The sequence below is a fragment of the Saccopteryx bilineata genome, chromosome 5, assembly GCF_036850765.1.
Source record: "Saccopteryx bilineata isolate mSacBil1 chromosome 5, mSacBil1_pri_phased_curated, whole genome shotgun sequence".
In the NCBI taxonomy this organism is placed as follows: Eukaryota; Metazoa; Chordata; class Mammalia; order Chiroptera; family Emballonuridae; genus Saccopteryx; species Saccopteryx bilineata.
Genome location: NC_089494.1, coordinates 1,104,758 through 1,123,131, shown reverse-complemented (window position 1 = coordinate 1,123,131; position 18,374 = coordinate 1,104,758). Strand labels below are relative to the sequence as shown.

Below are 18,374 nucleotides of genomic sequence, written 5' to 3'. Positions count from 1 at the left end.
CTCGGCGGAGTCGGGGCTGTCTGGCTGGAGCGGGGGAGGGTCGGGCTGCACCGGAACGCCAGTGACCTCGGTCTCCCGCTGGGGCCGCGCTGGGCGCTCGGGCTGCACATGGGAGCCCGGGACCCCCCAAGATGCGGGCGCCGGCCAGGGAGCTGTTCCGGGATGCCGCCTTCCCGGCCTCGGACTCCTCGCTCTTCTCCAGCTTCTCCACGCCGCTGGCCCGGTTCCGGGAGGACATCACGTGGAGGCGGCCCCAGGTGAGCGGCCGGCGGGGGGTCTCGGGTCCGGTTTTGCTTGCACGTGGATTCCTGGCGGAGGGGGCGGGGTCAGCCCGGTCGGGGCGCGCGGTGGCCCGCTGGTCTGCCCTGCTGGCCTCGGGCGCGGGTCCGCAGGGTCGCCCCCACCTGGGCGAGCTCGGGTCCGAGAGGGCGCCGGCCAGGCTGGTGCATCAGGTCTGCATGGCTCTTGCGCCGCCTGTGCCCGGCTGCCCACGGTATCCAGGACCCCTCGAGCTCTAGTGGAAGGAGGGCCCGGCTGCTCCGCCTACAAAAAAGCAGAGCCGCTGTGCCCTGCTCATGTCTCTCTTTTGGACTTTGTGCACCTGCATTTTCAGATGTAAGCGTTTTAAAGTGGCAGCTTAAAGGGGTGCTCTGGTCTAGTTTTCTGTTGACATCTTTGGAGATGGGTTATCGGGATCTATCTGCTGATAAGGGAGCAAGCCTGCCTCCCCCACCCCCTGGGGTGTGTGGATGCCAGAACGGTTCAGCGCTAGGGCAGCACTGCCAGGGCCTGTGTGGCCTGGGCGGGGGCCGGGCCACAGAATGAAGACTTGCCTCAGAGGCCACAGCCGTGAAATTTGGGTGAAAATGTGTCTTAGTTGTTATGGGAGGCTATTAGACTTTTTTCTTTTTTTTTTCTTTTTTTTGTAGAGGAGTGATTCAACTGAGTTTCTGTTTAAAGCGTAAAGCTCACTCTTACTGCTGGGTGGGAAATGGATGGGGGGTGGGGGCAGAAATGCCATTGCATTGGTCCCAGAGAGGGATGAGGAGGCTTGTATTGTGTGACAACCCTCAGCTCTCTGACGGGTCTTAGTGACCCATCAGAAGTAGAGAGTGAAGGTAAGGGCAGAATTGAGAATGACATTTACATTTCCAGCCTGACCACCCGGGTGGACATCCTGGGGGAAAGTGGGAGGTAGGAGTCCAGGGTTGGTTTGGCTCTCACACATTAACTGGCGCTGTCAGTAGGCAGGTGGATGTGAGCGTTGAGAGCTCAGGACCGTGGAGGGTAGAGGCTTGATCCGGGAATGGGGACTGTCACTGGTGGCCTGGGCCTCGGAGGGTGTGTCAGGTAGAGGAGGACTCAGAACTGAGCCGGAAGGAGCCCTAGCATTTCCGAGTGGGGTGCCGGGACAGGTCGACTCCAGAAGCAGCAGGCAGTGAGTTGCAAGGACACCCAGGAGGCGCACACGGGAATCGTGGGAGCCACGAGGGGACGTGCTGGCTCAGGGGACAGCCCTCCACTGTCCTGATGCTGTGAAATGTTGGAGAAGATGAGGACACAGGCTTGCCTGTTGGGTTTGGTAACAGGGCAGTGACGTTGGTCAAGACAGTTTGGGGTCTGAAACGACAGGAGCCTGTGTCTCTGAGAGGGAGGAAGTGAGGAGTGGGGATGGCAGCTCTTTCCAGAAGGTTGTCAGTGGAGGGAAACCCAGGAGGAAGTCGTGTTGAGGGGCCTGTGTTCGAGGTGAGAGGTCCTGCCTGGTGCCTATACTGGAGGATCTGCCCTGGGGGTGGTGGTGGAGGAATCCAGGCCCGAGGTAGGGGAGGGGCAGGGAAGGCGGCTCTGGACGAAGCAGGAGATGAGGACGTTTTGAGAAGGGAGAACAGGAGGCATCAGCTAGTGGGGGTGTGGGAAATGAGCCTTTTAGGGAAAACAGTAGGATTTTCAGCAGCATCACGGATCCATTCTAGGGTTGCCATTATGAATTTAAAGTGAAACCAGTTTTTTAGATGAACATTTAACTGATGGCAGCACTTATCCAGAGCTGGGGGTTTTGCCAATTAAGGAAGGTGGACAGAGACAGGGACCCCATAATCTGAGCTGGGCAGGGTGATCTGAAGCTGGGGGGCGGGGCTGACAGATCCTGCCTGCGAGAAGCCGGAGGCTGTCGGGCAATGCGAGTGAGCGGAAAACCCTCCGGCCGTCATCCAGAGCCGTGTCCTTCGCTCTGCAGACTCGCTGTGAGGCGTGCTGTCACTGGACCACTTCCTTTCTTTTAGGAGATCTGTGCGGCACCCCGGCTGTTCCCAGACAGCCCGCTGGAGGGGCAGGTGAAGCAGGGGCTGCTGGGGGACTGCTGGTTCCTGTGCGCCTGCGCCGCCCTGCAGAAGAGCCGGCGCCTCCTGGACCAGGTGTCTGTGCCCGCGGGGTCCTCCTCCGCTCCGCCTCCCTGTCCGCCGGGCGCGGGGGTCCTCCTCCGCTCCGCCTCCCTGTCCGCCGGGCGCGGGGGTCCTCCTCCGCTCCGCCTCCCTGTCCGCCGGGCGCGGGGGTCCTCCTCCGCTCCGCCTCCCTGTCCGCCGGGCACGGGGGTCCTCCTCCGCTCCGCCTCCCTGTCCGCCAGGCACGGGGGTCCTCCTCCGCTCCGCCTTCCTGTCCGCCAGGCACAGGAAGGAAGCGGGAGGCCAGGGGCTCTGCTGTGGCTGCTCAGCGGGGGGCCGTGGGGAGTGAGAGGTTGGCTGTCGGCCGTCGGCCACGGGCTTGGGGCCCAGACACTGTCCTCCTCTCCCACGGCGGGGCTGTGCGGCCTGCTCTGCAGTCTGCTGGGCCCTGGGCTCTCGCCGTCAAAGCCGGGCATCTGAACCGAGAAGGCACACGTGCCCACCCGGGTAGGAAGGGGTTGGCCAAGCAAGCCTGTAGCCCTGGTTTGTAAGTGTTCCTAGCTGGTTGACTTCCTTAACAGGTTTGAAGACAAGTTGGCAAAAGATGATAAGAACGGTTTCTGATCTTCGGCAGACACCGCAGGTGCAGAAGGCCTGCTCAGACCCCCTCTCCGGAGCGTTCAGGGCCTCTGTCTAGCTCTTAGCTAAGTGTCAGCAGAGAGCACAGCAACATGCGTTGACAGTGGTGCCCTCGTTCAGAGCTCCTGGGGCCCAGGCCCCGTGCCAAGCACACCACATCGCTGGCGTTCATTCTCACAAGCCTCCCCGCTTTGACCTTCTCCAGGGCGGGTGCTGGAACCATCGCCCCTGTGTTTCTGGCCAGTGAGCGGTGGAGCCAGCACCAAACAAGTTGACTGGGTGCAAAGCCTGCACTGCCTCTGGGTCGGAACACCAGACCCGGCGGAACATGTGGGCCCCAGCCCCCCCTCCCCCCGCAGAAGTCCTGAGCTCCAGGCTCCTTCAGGGGGTGCTGTGCCCACGGCCACCTGCTGTCTGCAGCCACTCTGTCGGGAACTGGGTCTCATACTGACGTCAGAACAAAAGTCACAGTTGTTTTGGATTCGGGTCAGGGCTTATTTGGGACAGGAGGCAAATGCTGGACTTGAGACTTTGGGGGAGGAGGCACTTGGCTCCCTCGTGTGGCCCTAAAGTATTTTATTGAAAAGGGTGTGGGTTTTCTGTCCAGTGGCTGGTTTTCCATGAGCACTGACCGTAGGTGTGGAGTGAGGTCCGACCCTCTGTGGGCCGCAGGGCACTGTGGGCTGGCACAGTGTGGTCACACTCTGGCCGCGACTCTGGGAGGGCCCTGTGTGGCTCTGGTCTCATCTTGCCTTTCCCTGTGCCCGGTAGGTCATTCCCCCCGGACAGCCGAGCTGGCTCGACCAGACGTACCGTGGCTCCTTCACCTGTCGAGTTTGGCGGTTTGGACGCTGGGTGGAGGTGACCATAGATGACCGTCTGCCTTGTCTTGCAGGGAGACTGTGCTTCTCCCGGTGCCAGAGAGAGGATGTGTTCTGGCTCCCGTTGCTGGAGAAGGTCTATGCCAAGTACGTGCACTGGAGGTGGGCAGGCTGGGCCGCCACCACCGGCTGCCCCTGGGGAGCGCGTGTCCAGTCTCCCTGAGCTGCAGCACCCTTGTCATCCCGAAGTGTCTGGTGGCCAGTCCTGGGTGACGCTGACCCGTCCAGAGACAGACTCTGAGACTTGGCCTGCAGGTGTCCTTGTTTCAGTCGGGCACGAGGGAGGGTGTGTGTTTCCTTCACTTCTCTTTCCTCAAACCCAGCAGCGAGGGTGTGCCCACCCCTGGGGTCAGGCAGCCTCGGCCTGTTGCTGGGGAGGAGCTAGGTGCAGCCTTGTTTGTGGCCCACACAGATGGACACTCTCACGCACAGTCTGAACCGAGGCCGTTCCCGCTGAGCATGCATTTCTCATCCTGCTGACAGATGGGCTGACAGGCAGCCCTCTGCACAGAGGAAGCGGGGACCTCAGTGCTGACCTCAGTGCTGGCCTCAGTGCTGGCCTCCGTGCTGACCTCCGTGCTGGCCTCCGTGCTGACCTCAGTGCTGGCCTCCGTGCTGGCCTCAGTGCTGACCTCAGTGCTGGCCTCAGTGCTGGCCTCAGTGCTGACCTCAGTGCTGGCCTCAGTGCTGACCTCCGTGCTGGCCTCAGTGCTGACCTCAGTGCTGACCTCAGTGCTGGCCTCTGTGCTGACCTCAGTGCTGGCCTCAGTGCTGGCCTCAGTGCTGACCTCAGTGCTGGCCTCAGTGCTGGCCTCAGTGCTGACCTCAGTGCTGGCCTCAGTGCTGGCCTCAGTGCTGACCTCAGTGCTGACCTCAGTGCTGGCCTCAGTGCTGACCTCAGTGCTGACCTCAGTGCTGGCCTCCGTGCTGGTCTCAGTGCTGACCTCAGTGCTGGCCTCAGTGCTGACCTCAGTGCTGACCTCAGTGCTGACCTCAGTGCTGGCCTCCGTGCTGGTCTCAGTGCTGACCTCAGTGCTGACCTCCGTGCTGGCCGGGCCTGTGGGCGGGACTTCGTCAGACGGAGGACTGGGTGTCCCAGCCTCTGCCCGCCCTGCCTCATGCGCCCACACTGGAGTCAGCACAGTGTTTGCACGTGGGCAGAGGCGACGGGGCTTTGCTGGACGCTGCGTGACAGCCTGTGAAGGCACGGTTGTGTCGGGCGGTGGTGAGGACGGGCAGCAGGAGAGAGACGGGGCTGGAGCGGGGGGCAGGATGGCCTGGGGCACCAGGGACTGTGGGGACAGGAGATGCAGGGTGCTGCGCCCCGCCCCGCAGGCTCACGCCTGTGCCCGCCTCCCAGGGTCCATGGTTCCTACGAGCACCTGTGGGCCGGACAGGTGGCAGACGCCCTGGTGGACCTCACCGGCGGCCTGGCGGAAAGGTGGAACCTGAAGGACTTGGCACGCGGCAGCGGCCCCCAGGACGGGCCCGGCGGCTCGGAGCCCAGGGCCTGCCGGCACCTGCTCAGCCTCAAGGAGCGCTGTCTGATCAGCTGCTCCGTGTTCAGCCCCAGAGCAGGTGAGGCGGCCGCACGCCGGCACACACGCGCCCCGACTCCTGTCGGCATCCCTGTCGGACAGAGTAGAGGGCAGGACAGCTGTCCGACCCAGCAGGTGTCCCGCTGTGGGCCGTGTGACCATGTCCTGCTGCCTGCCCTCCTCCAGGGGAGGGGTCCCTGCTTTCTGGGCCAGGACATCCCCCAGGGCGGGGCAGGAGCCTGTGTAGGGGCCTTGGCCTGGAGGTGGCTTAGGAAGCACGTGAGGACACCTCTGTCCTGCAAAGTCAACACCCAGTGCCCGCGACAGTGACGTCAGCACTCAGTAAGGAGAGGTCGTTGAAAGAAGTGAAACCCTCACACACAGCTGCTGGTTGTCTTCCTGCAGTTTCTGTTCTTCCTGAACACGCTCTGTGGGCTGCATTCTGCACCCTTCTCTACCTGCTGTAGCCTTTGTCAGCTCCCTCTGTCACTAGTGGGTCTGCCGTCCCTCCCTGCAGCCTCCCCTTAATGTTGCAAGTTTGAGGCTTTTCAGAATTTACACTGTTATAAAAAACATTTTTATGTATAACAATTTCCTATTTAGGATTATTCTTACAATGGAGCTTTGGGTCAAAGACGGTGAACATTGAAATAAACTGACCCGTGTTGACAATTCTGCTGCCCCAGTGTGTGTGTGACAGTTGGCACAGGCCTGGCACAGGCTCCTCCCCTCAGGATGGGGTAGACATGGGGCTGCTACAGGTCACCTGGAGCCACTGAAGTGGCCTGGGGCTGGGGATGTGGGCAGGACACCGAGCGTGGCAGCTACAGGCTCGTTCTGAGTAAAGCTCTTAGAGACAGACGGTCAGGAGTTCCTCCCCCTGCTGTGGACCACCAGCCCATGCCCCGGGAAGTGCCAGCCTGTCTGGATCCTCCTGTCCGCATCCGGTCTCTGGGCAGGGGAGGCGTTTCTCCTCAGGCCTCCAGCTCTCCCGCTGCCCGACCGTCCCTGGTGGTCAGAGGCTGTTGACCACAGTGCTAGCAGTAGCATGTTTGAGACCTGGCCCTGCGCCAGGCATCCTGCACGGCCACGTGGCCGGCAGCGTCCCTCATCCATCCAGGCAGGGACAAAAGACCTGGGAAGAGAATGAGCTGCCAGGCCTGGTCCAGCCAAGCCAGAGTCCAGACCCGGGTCCCTCTCTAGGGCTCGGTGCTGGCTAAGGCCGCTGCTGAGCTAAGTGTCCGCAGCAGTCAGGAGAGGAGGCCCCAGTAGCCGGTGGGATCCAGCTGCTTGTGGGGCCACGCTGGGCGGGCGGGACCAGCCCCCAGGGAAGGAGACACCTGCTGCCTGCTGAGTTTGGGGGTTCCTGTGACGGAGCCGTTCCTCACCCAGGTGCCAGGGAGCTGGGGGAGTTTCACGCCTTCATCGTCTCGGACCTGCAGGAGCTCCGAGGCCTGGCTGGTCAGAGCTTCCTGCTGCTGCGCGTCCTGAACCCCTGGGGCCGGCGGTGCTGGCAGGGGCCCTGGAGAGAGGGGTGAGTGTGGGGTCAGGGGCACCCCCCCCACCGAGCGTCAGCGCCACAGTGCGGGTGCCTGGCCCCAGGGCCACGGGCTGCGCCGTGGTGGCTTCTGTGCTCAGAGAGGCAAGTGCCCGATTGGTCCCCAGCAAGGTCCACGTGACCCCAAGACCACGCTTCTGTGCTTAGCCCTGTGGTCTCAAGAGGCTGGCTTAGCGCTTGGTGCTGAGGGTGCCAAGCAGCACGAATGCCCGGCTCAGCTGAGGGACAGGGACCGGCGGGTGGCCTGCACCATGTCCTCATCTCGGCCTCGAGACCCGTGTGGATGAGCTGTTCCCTCAGGTGGCCGCGTGCTGAGCGGACCCCACACTCGGTCTGAGCAGCTCCGCCCGGGGCTGTGGGCAGGTGTCCTTCTGTCACGGCCAGGCCACGGGGTGGGAGGAGAGGTGACAGCCGAGGAAGGTCCAGCCCAGACCAATCTGGGTGTGGGGAGAGGGCTGTGGAGCCGGAGCCAAGGGGCTGGCAGGGACACGGCTCTTGGGACACCCCGTCTCCACGGCCCTCGGGACACCCCGTCTCCACGGCCCTCGGGACACCCCGTCTCCACGGTCCCCTTTCCCCTCTGCATGGTCAGTGATGTCACTCAGAGGAGAGACCTCTGCTGACCTGAACTTCCTTCCAGGGGCGAAGGGTGGAGCCAGGTGGACCCGGCGGACTCGTCAGAGCTGCTGTCCCAGCTCCGGGAAGGGGAGTTCTGGGTGGAGGAGGAGGAGTTTCTTCGTGAGTTTGACGAGGTCACCATTGGCTTCCCGTTCACAGAGGCTGGCCACCTGCAGAGCCTCTACTCAGGTAACCGGCACCATCCAGGCTGACCCCGCGCCCGTGTCCCCTGCCGTGGGCCCCAGCATGACTCCCGCCTGGGTCCGCGGGGCCCTGGGGGTGGTGCCTGAGGCTGGAGCCCAACGCCTGGTGCGCTCAACGCCTGGTGCGCTCTCGCCCTAGAGATGGTGCTGAGCCACACGCAGGCGCTGCCCGGGGCCTGGGTCCGCGGGCAGTCTGCAGGAGGCTGCCGGAACAACAGCGGCTTCCCCAGCAACCCCAAGTTCTGGCTGCGGGTCTGGGAACCGAGCGAGGTGTACGCTGCCGTCCTGCAGAGGCCCAGGGTGCGCACGGCGGGCCGGGCCTGCCGGGGCCGGGCACCAGCGGGGGCCGACCGTGCTGCGTGGAGCCCAGCAAGCGGCCCAGGCAGGGACTACCCAGCTGTGGGCCTGCATCTCTGGAAGGTACTCTGCTGACCAGCTCCCCGCTAGTGGGGTCTGGGGCCCAGGACGGGAGGCCCGTGGGGGGGTCTGAGTCCCAGGAGCAGTGCTGCTGGAATATACATGACTGACAGATGCCTCCCGGCCGCCTGGGGCCACGTGCCTGCTGGCGCTCCCGCGGGCCCAGCACTGCCCTGGGTCTGCAGGACGGGCCCCCGCCTGGCCCAGGGTCTGCGGGACGGGCCCCCGCCTGGCCCAGGGTCTGCGGGACGGGCCCCCGCCTGGCCCTGGGTCTGCGGGACGGGCCCCCGCCTGGCCCTGGGTCTGCGGGACGGGCACCCGCCTGGCCCAGGGTCTGCGGGACGGGCCCCCGCCTGGCCCTGGGTCTGCGGGACGGGCCCCCGCCTGGCCCTGGGTCTGCAGGACGGGCCCCCGCCTGGCCCAGGGTCTGCGGGACGGGCCCCCGCCTGGCCCAGGGTCTGCAGGCCACGGGAGACCAGAGCCGAAACCCCTGTCAGACAGGCCGTGGGACGGGCCGGCAGGCTCCTGGCCGCTGCTCTTCCCTGGGAGCCCAGCACGGCCACCTCACCCGCCCTGCGCCCTCTGTCTCCTCCCTGCCACATGAGGGTGGGTGGGGACAGCTGATCCTGTGGGGTTTTCTACGGAGCCATGTGGCACCCAAGGGGCATGCCCGTCCTGCTCTCCAGGGGCAGGAACGTGGCTGGCTCGGGCTTGCACTGCCATTTTGCTGCCCGCTCGCCTACCCTTCAGTCTGGATGTCTTGCCGAGGTCTGACAGCTCACGTCACAGTGTTCCCTGGCCCTTTGTGGGTGTGACTTACATGGCATCCCTTTCCTCCTGCAGAGGAGTTGCTGGCACACTTTCGTCCCGCAGCCCAGGTGGCCAGGGTCTTCGGGCCCAGCCCTGTCCCATCTGTTCAGGAACAGCCTGCAGGCTCGCATGGGGCAGGGCTGTGTGCAAGCCCAGGGTCGGGGGCATCTCCAGCCGGCCCTCGGGAGGGAGGCTGGTACTGGCAGGCGTTAGCTTGTCTGAGGAGCGGCCCTGAGGCTGGGTCTCAGCTCCCACACAAGCCCCCTCTCTGCAGGTGGAGAAGCAGAGGGTCAGCCTGCCCAGAGTCCTGTCCACACCGCCCGTGGCCGGCACCGTGTGCCATGCTTATGACCGTGAGGTCCATGTGCACTGTGAGCTTGTCCCCGGCTACTACCTGGCCGTCCCCAGCACCTTCCTGAAGGACGTGCCGGGACAGTTTCTGCTCCGGGTCTTCTCCAGCGGGAGAGTCTCCCTCAGGTGAGGGCCCTGCAGGGCCAGCCATGGCGGCGGGGGCCGGGCGTCCCCTCCGGGTCCTGGGTCTCCTGCCTGGACCAGGTGGGCCAGACCTGCCTCCAGCCCCTCTCCTGTGCTGGTCTCTCCTGGGCAGCGCCATCAAGACGGTGGCCCAGAGCCCCGGCCCCGGGGAGGCCCCGTCGGCGGGCGAGTGGGAGACGGTGCAGCTGCGAGGCTCCTGGAGGACCGGCCGGACGGCGGGGGGCAGCAGGAACTTCGCCTCCTACCCCAGCAACCCCTGCTTCCCCTTCTCGGTGCCCGAGGGCGTGGGCCCCCGCTGCGTCCGGATCAGCCTGCACCAGCACTGCCAGGACGGCGGCAGCTGCCTCCCCATCGGCTTCCACGTCTTCCAGGCAAGCACCCTCCCGAGTGAGCTCCAGGCCAGGGTTCCGGGGCCGGGGCGGGGGCGGGGCTGGGCGGGGCCAGAGTGGGGCGGGGCCGCGCCGGGGAGGCCGGGCTGGCCGCTCACCTGCAGCACGTGGGTCTCGGTTTCACCGGGGGTCTGCTCAGTAGCCTCTCATCCACTTGCCCTGGCTCAGAACCCAGGGTGAGCTCAGTTCTCCCCAAGACAGTGCCTCCCTCCCAGGGGACCCAGTGACGTCCCCAGGGAGCCATCAGTCATACACCAGCAGCGCCCCAAAGCTCTGTAACCGCAGCCTCTGCCCCTGCCTGTCACACTGAGGCCGCTGCTAGGGAGTGGGGGCCCCTGGGGGCCAGGAAGAGGTGATGAGAGGGCGAGGGCTGTGGGGGGAGCAGGAACTGGCACGCTTGCTGAGACCATCTGCAGACTGCTGCCCAGGCCGCTGCCGGGAGCTTCAGACCAGAAGGAAAACGCAGAGTCGGGGGGGGGGGGTGAGGAACCCGCGAGGCCCCCAGGTCCCCCGGCCAGGGAGCCGTCAGGGCTGCAGTGGGCTCAGCTGTGCATGCGGCTCCTGAACCCCAGCCAGGTCCAAGGGACGAGGCTGCTTCCAGGAACTCGGGCTGGAAGCCTGTTGTCCCCCCTTCTACCCAGGATGGTGTGGGCCCCAGGGAGCCCTGCAGCAGGGGGCGCTGCCTGCCCTCCACGGGCCGGGCCTGGCCGGGCAAAGGCCAGTGAGACTGAGCACCACCCCGAGCTCCTACCGTTCCATCTGCTCTTTCCCGCCATGCGGACAAGAGGCTTACCAGACCTGTAGCTGGGGGAAGGGGGAGGTCAGAGGTTGCAGGCTCGGATCCCACAGCCAGTGTGGCCTCCAACCCACATGCCCCTGTGCTCCTGGGGCCCCAGTTCCCGATGGGCAAGGCGAAGTGGCCAGTACCCCAGGCCGCTGGCCTGGAGCCCTGTCCCAGGCTCTGTGTGGGGAAGGGGCGCAGTAGCCTGGAGTTTAGGTGATTTGTGGGGAGGGTAGACTTTTCTGTTTGAGACGGTCTGTACCCTTGGGGGACGGGCAGAACCGCCAAGTGCCCTCCCCCACCCCCTGAGAGCAAAGACACCAGTGGCTGTCAGTGACTCCGGCCGGGCCTGCGCAGGGCAGTTGGTGGCTCCCCCAGGTCTGGGCACCTGACACCGGACAGGGCCTCCTGGGAGGGGCGTGGGTGTGGTCGTGGGGACCAGGCACCAAGCCCCGGGGGGGCCACGCAGACCGGCCGAGGCGGCTGCAGGCCTGGGAGGAGAGTGGCCCCAGACGGGGACTGAGGACGACCGGGCAGTTCTGCCTGCCCCGGGGACGGGCCTCCCCAGCTGAGCCCGTGCCTCCCCAGGTCCCGGCAGACGTCGGGGGCCAGGACACACCCTCCCTGCTGCTGCAGAAGCCCCTGCTGAGCTGTGTGCCGCATTGCTACGCCCAGGAGGTGAGCCGCCTCTGCCACCTGTCCGCGGGGACCTACAGGGTCGTGCCTTCCACCTACCTGCCCGACACGGAGGGGGCCTTCACGGTGACCATAGCAACCAGGATAGACAGGTGGGCTGGGGGGGCCCGTGGTCCCCAGTGTCCCGGTGCCCACCCTCACCCTGTTCTCCCACCCGCCCTGCTGTTAGTGTCCTGGCGGAGCCTGGGGCCCGCACAGCCCCTGGGACTCCTTGCCTGTGCACCTGGAGGGGGGGTGGCCTGAGGGGGGGGGAGATGGGTGCAGGGGCGTGGCCTGGGTGCGGGGGGGGGGATGGGTGCAGGGGACGTGGCCTTGGTGTGGGGGGGAGATGGGTGCGGGGGGGCTGACCCGGGTGCTGTGTCCCACAGACGCTCCATCCACAGCCAGGAGATGCTGGGGCAGCTCCTCCAGGAGGTAGGTGGGGCCTGGGGGGTGGCCTGTGCCCTGGGCCTCTGTTTCTCCACCCTCCCGGCAGCCCCTCTGGGTGGGGCCGGGCCCTGGGACAGAGGAGCTCTTGTGCATCCCCCTGAGAGGCCGTGGCAGAGCCGAGGACAGGCCCTGGCGGCTGCCCGCACCTCACCGCCTCTCCTTTCTCAGGCCTCCTTCATGGCGGTGATGGGAACCTAACTGGATGACCCTGCGTGCCAGCTTGGTGACTGGGTCCTCGGGGGGCTCCCATGGCCCCCGGCTTCCTCACACGGTGCCACCTGCCTCAGCGCTGTGCCCGCCGTCCTGAGCTGGGTGCTGCGTGTGCCTGGGGCTCCAGATGCCGATCCCGTCGGGGAGAGAGGCGGCCCGGGTCGAGCAGGTGCTGCGAGGCGGGCACCCCGACCCCGAGCCGTGACAGCAGCCCGCAGAGACCCGTCTCCGCCCTGGGCTCCAGGGGCCTCAGCGCTGGCAGACAGACAGCACAGCCGTTTGCAGCGTTTCTTGGACGTAGCTTTGTGAATAAACCTGAGTTCTGAGCAGTGTGCAGTGTTGTTTCAGGAGGGCCTGGCCTCTGGGGGGTGGTTCCGGGGGGTGGTTCCGGGGGGGTGGTTCCGGGGGTTGGGGGTGGCGAGGAGACAGGGTTCAGGGTTCAGGGAGAGGAGATGGGGGGGGCGAGCTCACGGGACAGGCCCAGGGCAGGTGCAGGAGGGCGTGGCAGGAAACACTGCTGCCCGCCGTCTCCCCACCTGGGAGCCTTGTCACCCTGCAGCCAAGCGGTGCCGGTGTGGGAAGCGGGTGGGCAGCAAAGAACCCGAGCCTGGTGTCCTGGTGTCCCCATGTCCAGTGGTGCCACAGGCACTCGGTGCCTCACAGCCCTCACCGTTTCCAGCCCATCTCTCCCCTCTGGCTCTGTCAGCACCGTGGTGACGTCGGCCAGGCGCCCAGCCAGCAGAGCCTTTGTCCGGCCCGTGACCAGTCCCTGGGGAAGCCACGCTGCGTGTCCTGTGGCCCACACGAGTGTGACCTGCCTCTGAGCTTCCCGACTCCGTCCTGGCCGCACCCCTGTACCTCAGGCCTCCTGGTCTGGACAGGGGCTGCCCCTCCGTGGAACCCCCAGTCCGCAGGGCCACATGGACTCAAATGGGGATACTGGAGCCACCCCCACACACATCTTCCGAGCCCCTAGGGGGTCCTCATGTTCGACCCCCTGTGCTGGCTTTGACTTGCTGTCTCCAGGGGGCAGTGGTTTCAGAATCCCGTTGGCCTTCCTGACTCTGACCCCTGACCCCGAGGGAGTTGGTCATCTGCCATGTGTCAGTCCCCGTGATGGGCTTAGAGGCCAGGGAGTGACCCTGACAGCCCCCTGTGAGCCATCCTGGCAAAAATGTTCACTGCCCCTTGTGCGTCCACTCTGACGGGGTGCTCTGGGGTCAGTGACACCTTGAGACCCGTGTGCCCAGTGGCACTCGAAGTCTGGACGTCCCTCTCCCCGCCCAGCGCACAGCCGTCCAGTAGAGAGCCGCAGTGGCTGGGGTGGGGCGTCTGAGGGAGTTGGCCATGGGCACTTGCTGTGGGGGACAGTCCTTCCTCCCGGAACCCCAGCACCTCTTCAGTCAGTGGGTCCCAGGCCTGGCTCTGTCCACCTCCAGCCAGAGCTGCTCTCTGAGAGACCAGAGGCCTCAGCCCTGGACTCCAGCCGCCTGCCCGTCACTCTGGGAGCCCCGTCTTGTCCGTGCGTCTCAAACCTGCAGCACGTGGGGCCTGCTGGCACCTTCTGACTCAACACCGGAGCAAATGAACAGTCGAACAGGACGAGGTCGCCCACCAGCTGTGCCAGGGGCCGCCATCCCGCTGGCCCTGGAGAAAGGGCCTGTCTCCAGCACGGACCCTCTCCTGGAGCTGAGGGGTTCTCCAGAGGCCGACGCAGAAACACGTTTGGGGCACAAGCTGTTCATAAGGGACTGATGAGGAAACTTGACCGTCCGGTGCAGGCCACTGCTGCCCGCCACCGCCAGGGAGCCCTGGGACGTCCAGGGGCTACACGGGGCTGAAAGGCCGGTGTTCACACCCACCTGGCTGGTCTCTGGGAGGCCCCACCCCTCACTGCCCCTCACTGCTTCTCAGCTTAATCCTCAGCTCCCAGGCCCCTCTCGGTGGTGCCGTCTGGTGAAGACTCCGCCTGCAGCCACCCTCCCTGGGGACCCGAGGGAGGGGACTCGCCCCTGGCCCGAAAGCCTGGGGACACCCCTGGGGCACGCCCGCCGGCTTCTAGGGAGGGGACGTGCTGTGGACTGAGCTCCCAAACTGCCCCCCCCCCGTGGGATGGCGTGAGGAGGCGGGGCCTCGGGGAGGGGGCCAGGTGTGGACGCGGCCACACGAGTGGGGGTCCTTGTGGTGGGAGACATGTCCTCACCAGAACAGACTGCCGAGCACCAAGTGACGCAGCGAGGGGGCGGCCGTCTGCCCGCCAGGAAGAGTCTCCGCCGGACGTCGAACCTGCCGGCCAGAGCCTTGATTGGGCCTCTCGCCTCTAGAACTCGCGAGGCCAGCCTGTTGTTGAAGCTGCCAGCCTGCGGTGTCTTGTCAGGTGGCCCGAGCTTAGACAGCAGTGACGGTCAGCGGGGCTGGGCACTGACCTCCGAGCCTGCAGCCACGGGCTGCCCTGAGTGGCAACTGCCCCCTAAGCCTCCCCAGGGTGGCCCTTTGCAGCTGCCACAGCCTTGTGAGCTCTGCTTGGGGAGGAGGCCACCCAACCTCCGGTCCCCGATGACCCCGCCTGGGTGGTCCTTCGCAGCACCTGTCACCAGTGTGCACCCCTGCTCTGGGCAGGATGCTGGCCCTGGGGTCCGCTCCAGCTGGTGCACCCTGGGGAGGCCTCCGGGGTGGAGAGTGGGGGGTGGGATCGCCGGCGAGCTGCGGACTGAGCCTCTGGGTTTCAGCGTCCGTCCATCACGCTGTTCTCTGCTTGTTCTGCTGCAAAGCAGTTCGATTACAGGAAAACAGAGAAAGCCAAGCGCTTTCTCATCCATTGAGATGCCACGCAGGGTGCCCCGTGTGTGTGTGGGAGGGTGCCACCGCTGAAGGAGGAAACAGCAGTAGACGGTGAAAAACAAGGTGCTACTAACTGCCCCTCACATCTGGGCATGGCACGCAGAGCCCCCCTCAAGGCAGGGAGGGCCCAGCCTCTCCAGGGCAGAGGGGTGGGAGCAGCCACAGGTGCTGGCTCCTCCCCCACCCCCAAGACCCTGGATGACCCCCTTTTCCCTTCCTGGGGATCCCCAGTGGACTCAATCAGACGCCCAGGCTGTGACCGGATCTGGGAGCCGGTCCTGGTACCTCTCTGGGTGATCAGATCTGGGAGCCGGTCCTGGTACCTCTCTGGGTGAGCAGATCTGGGAGCCGGTCCTGGTATCTCTCTGGGTGATCAGATCTGGGAGCCGGTCCTGGTACCTCTCTGGGTGAGCAGATCTGGGAGCCGGTCCTGGTATCTCTCTGGGTGATCAGATCTGGGAGCCGGTCCTGGTATCTCTCTGGGTGATCAGATCTGGGAGCCGGTCCTGGTATCTCTCTGGGTGATCGGATCTGGGAGGCAGTCCTGGTTCCTCTCTGGGTGATCGGATCTGGGAGGCAGTCCTGGTTCCTCTCTGGGTGACCAGATCTGGGAGCCGGTCCTGGTACCTCTCTGGGTGAGCAGATCTGGGAGCCGGTCCTGGTTCCTCTCAGGGTGATCAGATCTGGGAGCCAGTCCTGGTATCTCTCTGGGTGATCGGATCTGGGAGCCAGTCCTAGTATCTCTCTGGGTGATCGGATCTGGGAGGCAGTCCTGGTTCCTCTCTGGGTGATCAGATCTGGGAGCCAGTCCTGGTATCTCTCTGGGTGACCGGATCTGGGAGCCAGTCCTAGTATCTCTCTGGGTGATCGGATCTGGGAGGCAGTCCTGGTTCCTCTCTGGGTGACCAGATCTGGGAGCCAGTCCTGGTATCTCTCTGGGTGATCGGATCTGGGAGCCAGTCCTAGTATCTCTCTGGGTGATTGGATCTGGGAGCCAGTCCTGGTTCCTCTCTGGGTGACCAGATCTGGGAGCCAGTCCTGGTACCTCTCTGGGTGATCAGATCTGGGAGGCAGTCCTGGTACCTCTCTGGGTGACCAGATCTGGGAGCCAGTCCTGGTACCTCTCTGGGTGATCAGATCTGGGAGGCAGTCCTGGTTCCTCTCTGGGTGACCAGATCTGGGAGGCAGTCCTGGTTCCTCTCTGGGTGATCGGATCTGGGAGCCAGTCCTGGTATCTCTCTGGGTGATCAGATCTGGGAGCCAGTCCTGGTTCCTCTCTGGGTGATCAGATCTGGGAGCCAGTCCTGGTATCTCTCTGGGTGATCAGATCTGGGAGCCGGTCCTGGTTCCTCTCTGGGTGATCAGATCTGGGAGGCAGTCCTAGTATCTCTCTGGGTGATCAGATCTGGGAGCCAGTCCTGGTTCCTCTCTGGGTGACCGGATCTGGGAGCCAGTCCTGGTTCCTCTCTGGGTGATCAGATCTGGGAGCCAGTCCTGGTATCTCTCTGGGTGATCGGATCTGGGAGCCAGTCCTAGTATCTCTCTGGGTGATCGGATCTGGGAGGCAGTCCTGGTTCCTCTCTGGGTGACCAGATCTGGGAGCCAGTCCTGGTTCCTCTCTGGGTGATCAGATCTGGGAGGCAGTCCTGGTACCTCTCTGGGTGACCAGATCTGGGAGCCAGTCCTGGTACCTCTCTGGGTGATCAGATCTGGGAGGCAGTCCTGGTACCTCTCTGGGTGACCAGATCTGGGAGGCAGTCCTGGTTCCTCTCTGGGTGATCGGATCTGGGAACCAGTCCTGGTATCTCTCTGGGTGATCAGATCTGGGAGCCAGTCCTGGTTCCTCTCTGGGTGATCAGATCTGGGAGGCAGTCCTGGTATCTCTCTGGGTGATCAGATCTGGGAGCCGGTCCTGGTTCCTCTCTGGGTGATCAGATCTGGGAGGCAGTCCTAGTATCTCTCTGGGTGATCAGATCTGGGAGCCAGTCCTGGTATCTCTCTGGGTGACCGGATCTGGGAGCCAGTCCTGGTTCCTCTCTGGGTGATCAGATCTGGGAGCCAGTCCTGGTATCTCTCTGGGTGATCAGATCTGGGAGCCGGTCCTGGTATCTCTCTGGGTGATCAGATCTGGGAGCCAGTCCTGGTTCCTCTCTGGGTGATCAGATCTGGGAGGCAGTCCTAGTATCTCTCTGGGTGATCAGATCTGGGAGCCAGTCCTGGTGCCTCTCTGGGTGATCAGATCTGGGAGCCAGTCCTGGTATCTCTCTGGGTGATCAGATCTGGGAGCCAGTCCTGGTATCTCTCTGGGTGATCAGATCTGGGAGCCGGTCCTGGTTCCTCTCTGGGTGATCAGATCTGGGAGGCAGTCCTAGTATCTCTCTGGGTGATCAGATCTGGGAGCCAGTCCTGGTACCTCTCTGGGTGACCGGATCTGGGAGCCAGTCCTGGTTCCTCTCTGGGTGATCAGATCTGGGAGCCAGTCCTGGTATCTCTCTGGGTGATCAGATCTGGGAGCCAGTCCTGGTTCCTCTCTGGGTGATCAGATCTGGGAGGCAGTCCTAGTATCTCTCTGGGTGATCAGATCTGGGAGCCAGTCCTGGTTCCTCTCTGGGTGATCAGATCTGGGAGCCAGTCCTGGTATCTCTCTGGGTGATCAGATCTGGGAGCCAGTCCTGGTATCTCTCTGGGTGATCAGATCTGGGAGCCGGTCCTGGTATCTCTCTGGGTGATCAGATCTGGGAGCCAGTCCTGGTGCCTCTCTGGGTGAGCAGATCTGGGAGGCAGTCCTAGTATCTCTCTGGGTGATTGGATCTGGGAGGCAGTCCTGGTTCCTCTCTGGGTGACCAGATCTGGGAGCCGGTCCTGGTACCTCTCTGGGTGAGCAGATCTGGGAGCCGGTCCTGGTTCCTCTCTGGGTGATCAGATCTGGGAGCCAGTCCTGGTATCTCTCTGGGTGATCGGATCTGGGAGCCAGTCCTAGTATCTCTCTGGGTGATCGGATCTGGGAGGCAGTCCTGGTTCCTCTCTGGGTGACCAGATCTGGGAGCCAGTCCTGGTACCTCTCTGGGTGATCAGATCTGGGAGGCAGTCCTGGTACCTCTCTGGGTGACCAGATCTGGGAGCCAGTCCTGGTACCTCTCTGGGTGATCAGATCTGGGAGGCAGTCCTGGTTCCTCTCTGGGTGATCAGATCTGGGAGGCAGTCCTGGTTCCTCTCTGGGTGATCGGATCTGGGAGCCAGTCCTGGTATCTCTCTGGGTGATCAGATCTGGGAGCCGGTCCTGGTATCTCTCTGGGTGATCAGATCTGGGAGGCAGTCCTGGTATCTCTCTGGGTGATCAGATCTGGGAGCCGGTCCTGGTATCTCTCTGGGTGATCAGATCTGGGAGGCAGTCCTGGTATCTCTCTGGGTGATCAGATCTGGGAGCCAGTCCTGGTTCCTCTCTGGGTGATCAGATCTGGGAGCCAGTCCTGGTTCCTCTCTGGGTG

At 64.3% G+C, this 18,374-nt stretch overlaps 1 protein-coding gene across 2 annotated transcripts; it reads left to right on the top strand.

Moving 5' to 3' along the window:
• CAPN10 (calpain 10) lies at nt 1-12,374 on the top strand. Of its 2 annotated transcripts, none has more exons than XM_066278695.1 (12): nt 1-257; nt 2,283-2,414; nt 3,792-3,988; nt 5,262-5,479; nt 6,832-6,973; nt 7,638-7,804; nt 7,958-8,238; nt 9,320-9,522; nt 9,653-9,911; nt 11,299-11,498; nt 11,775-11,820; nt 12,004-12,374. In XM_066278695.1, exons 1-12 carry the CDS (start codon nt 132-134, stop codon nt 12,031-12,033), a joined length of 2,001 nt encoding a protein of 666 aa, XP_066134792.1. In that variant the 5' UTR covers nt 1-131; the 3' UTR covers nt 12,034-12,374. The 2 variants fall into 2 exon arrangements, with proteins under 2 accessions (XP_066134792.1, XP_066134791.1); XM_066278694.1 differs by having other exon boundaries at nt 9,653-9,927.
• Nucleotides 12,375-18,374: the final 6,000 nt, after the last annotated feature.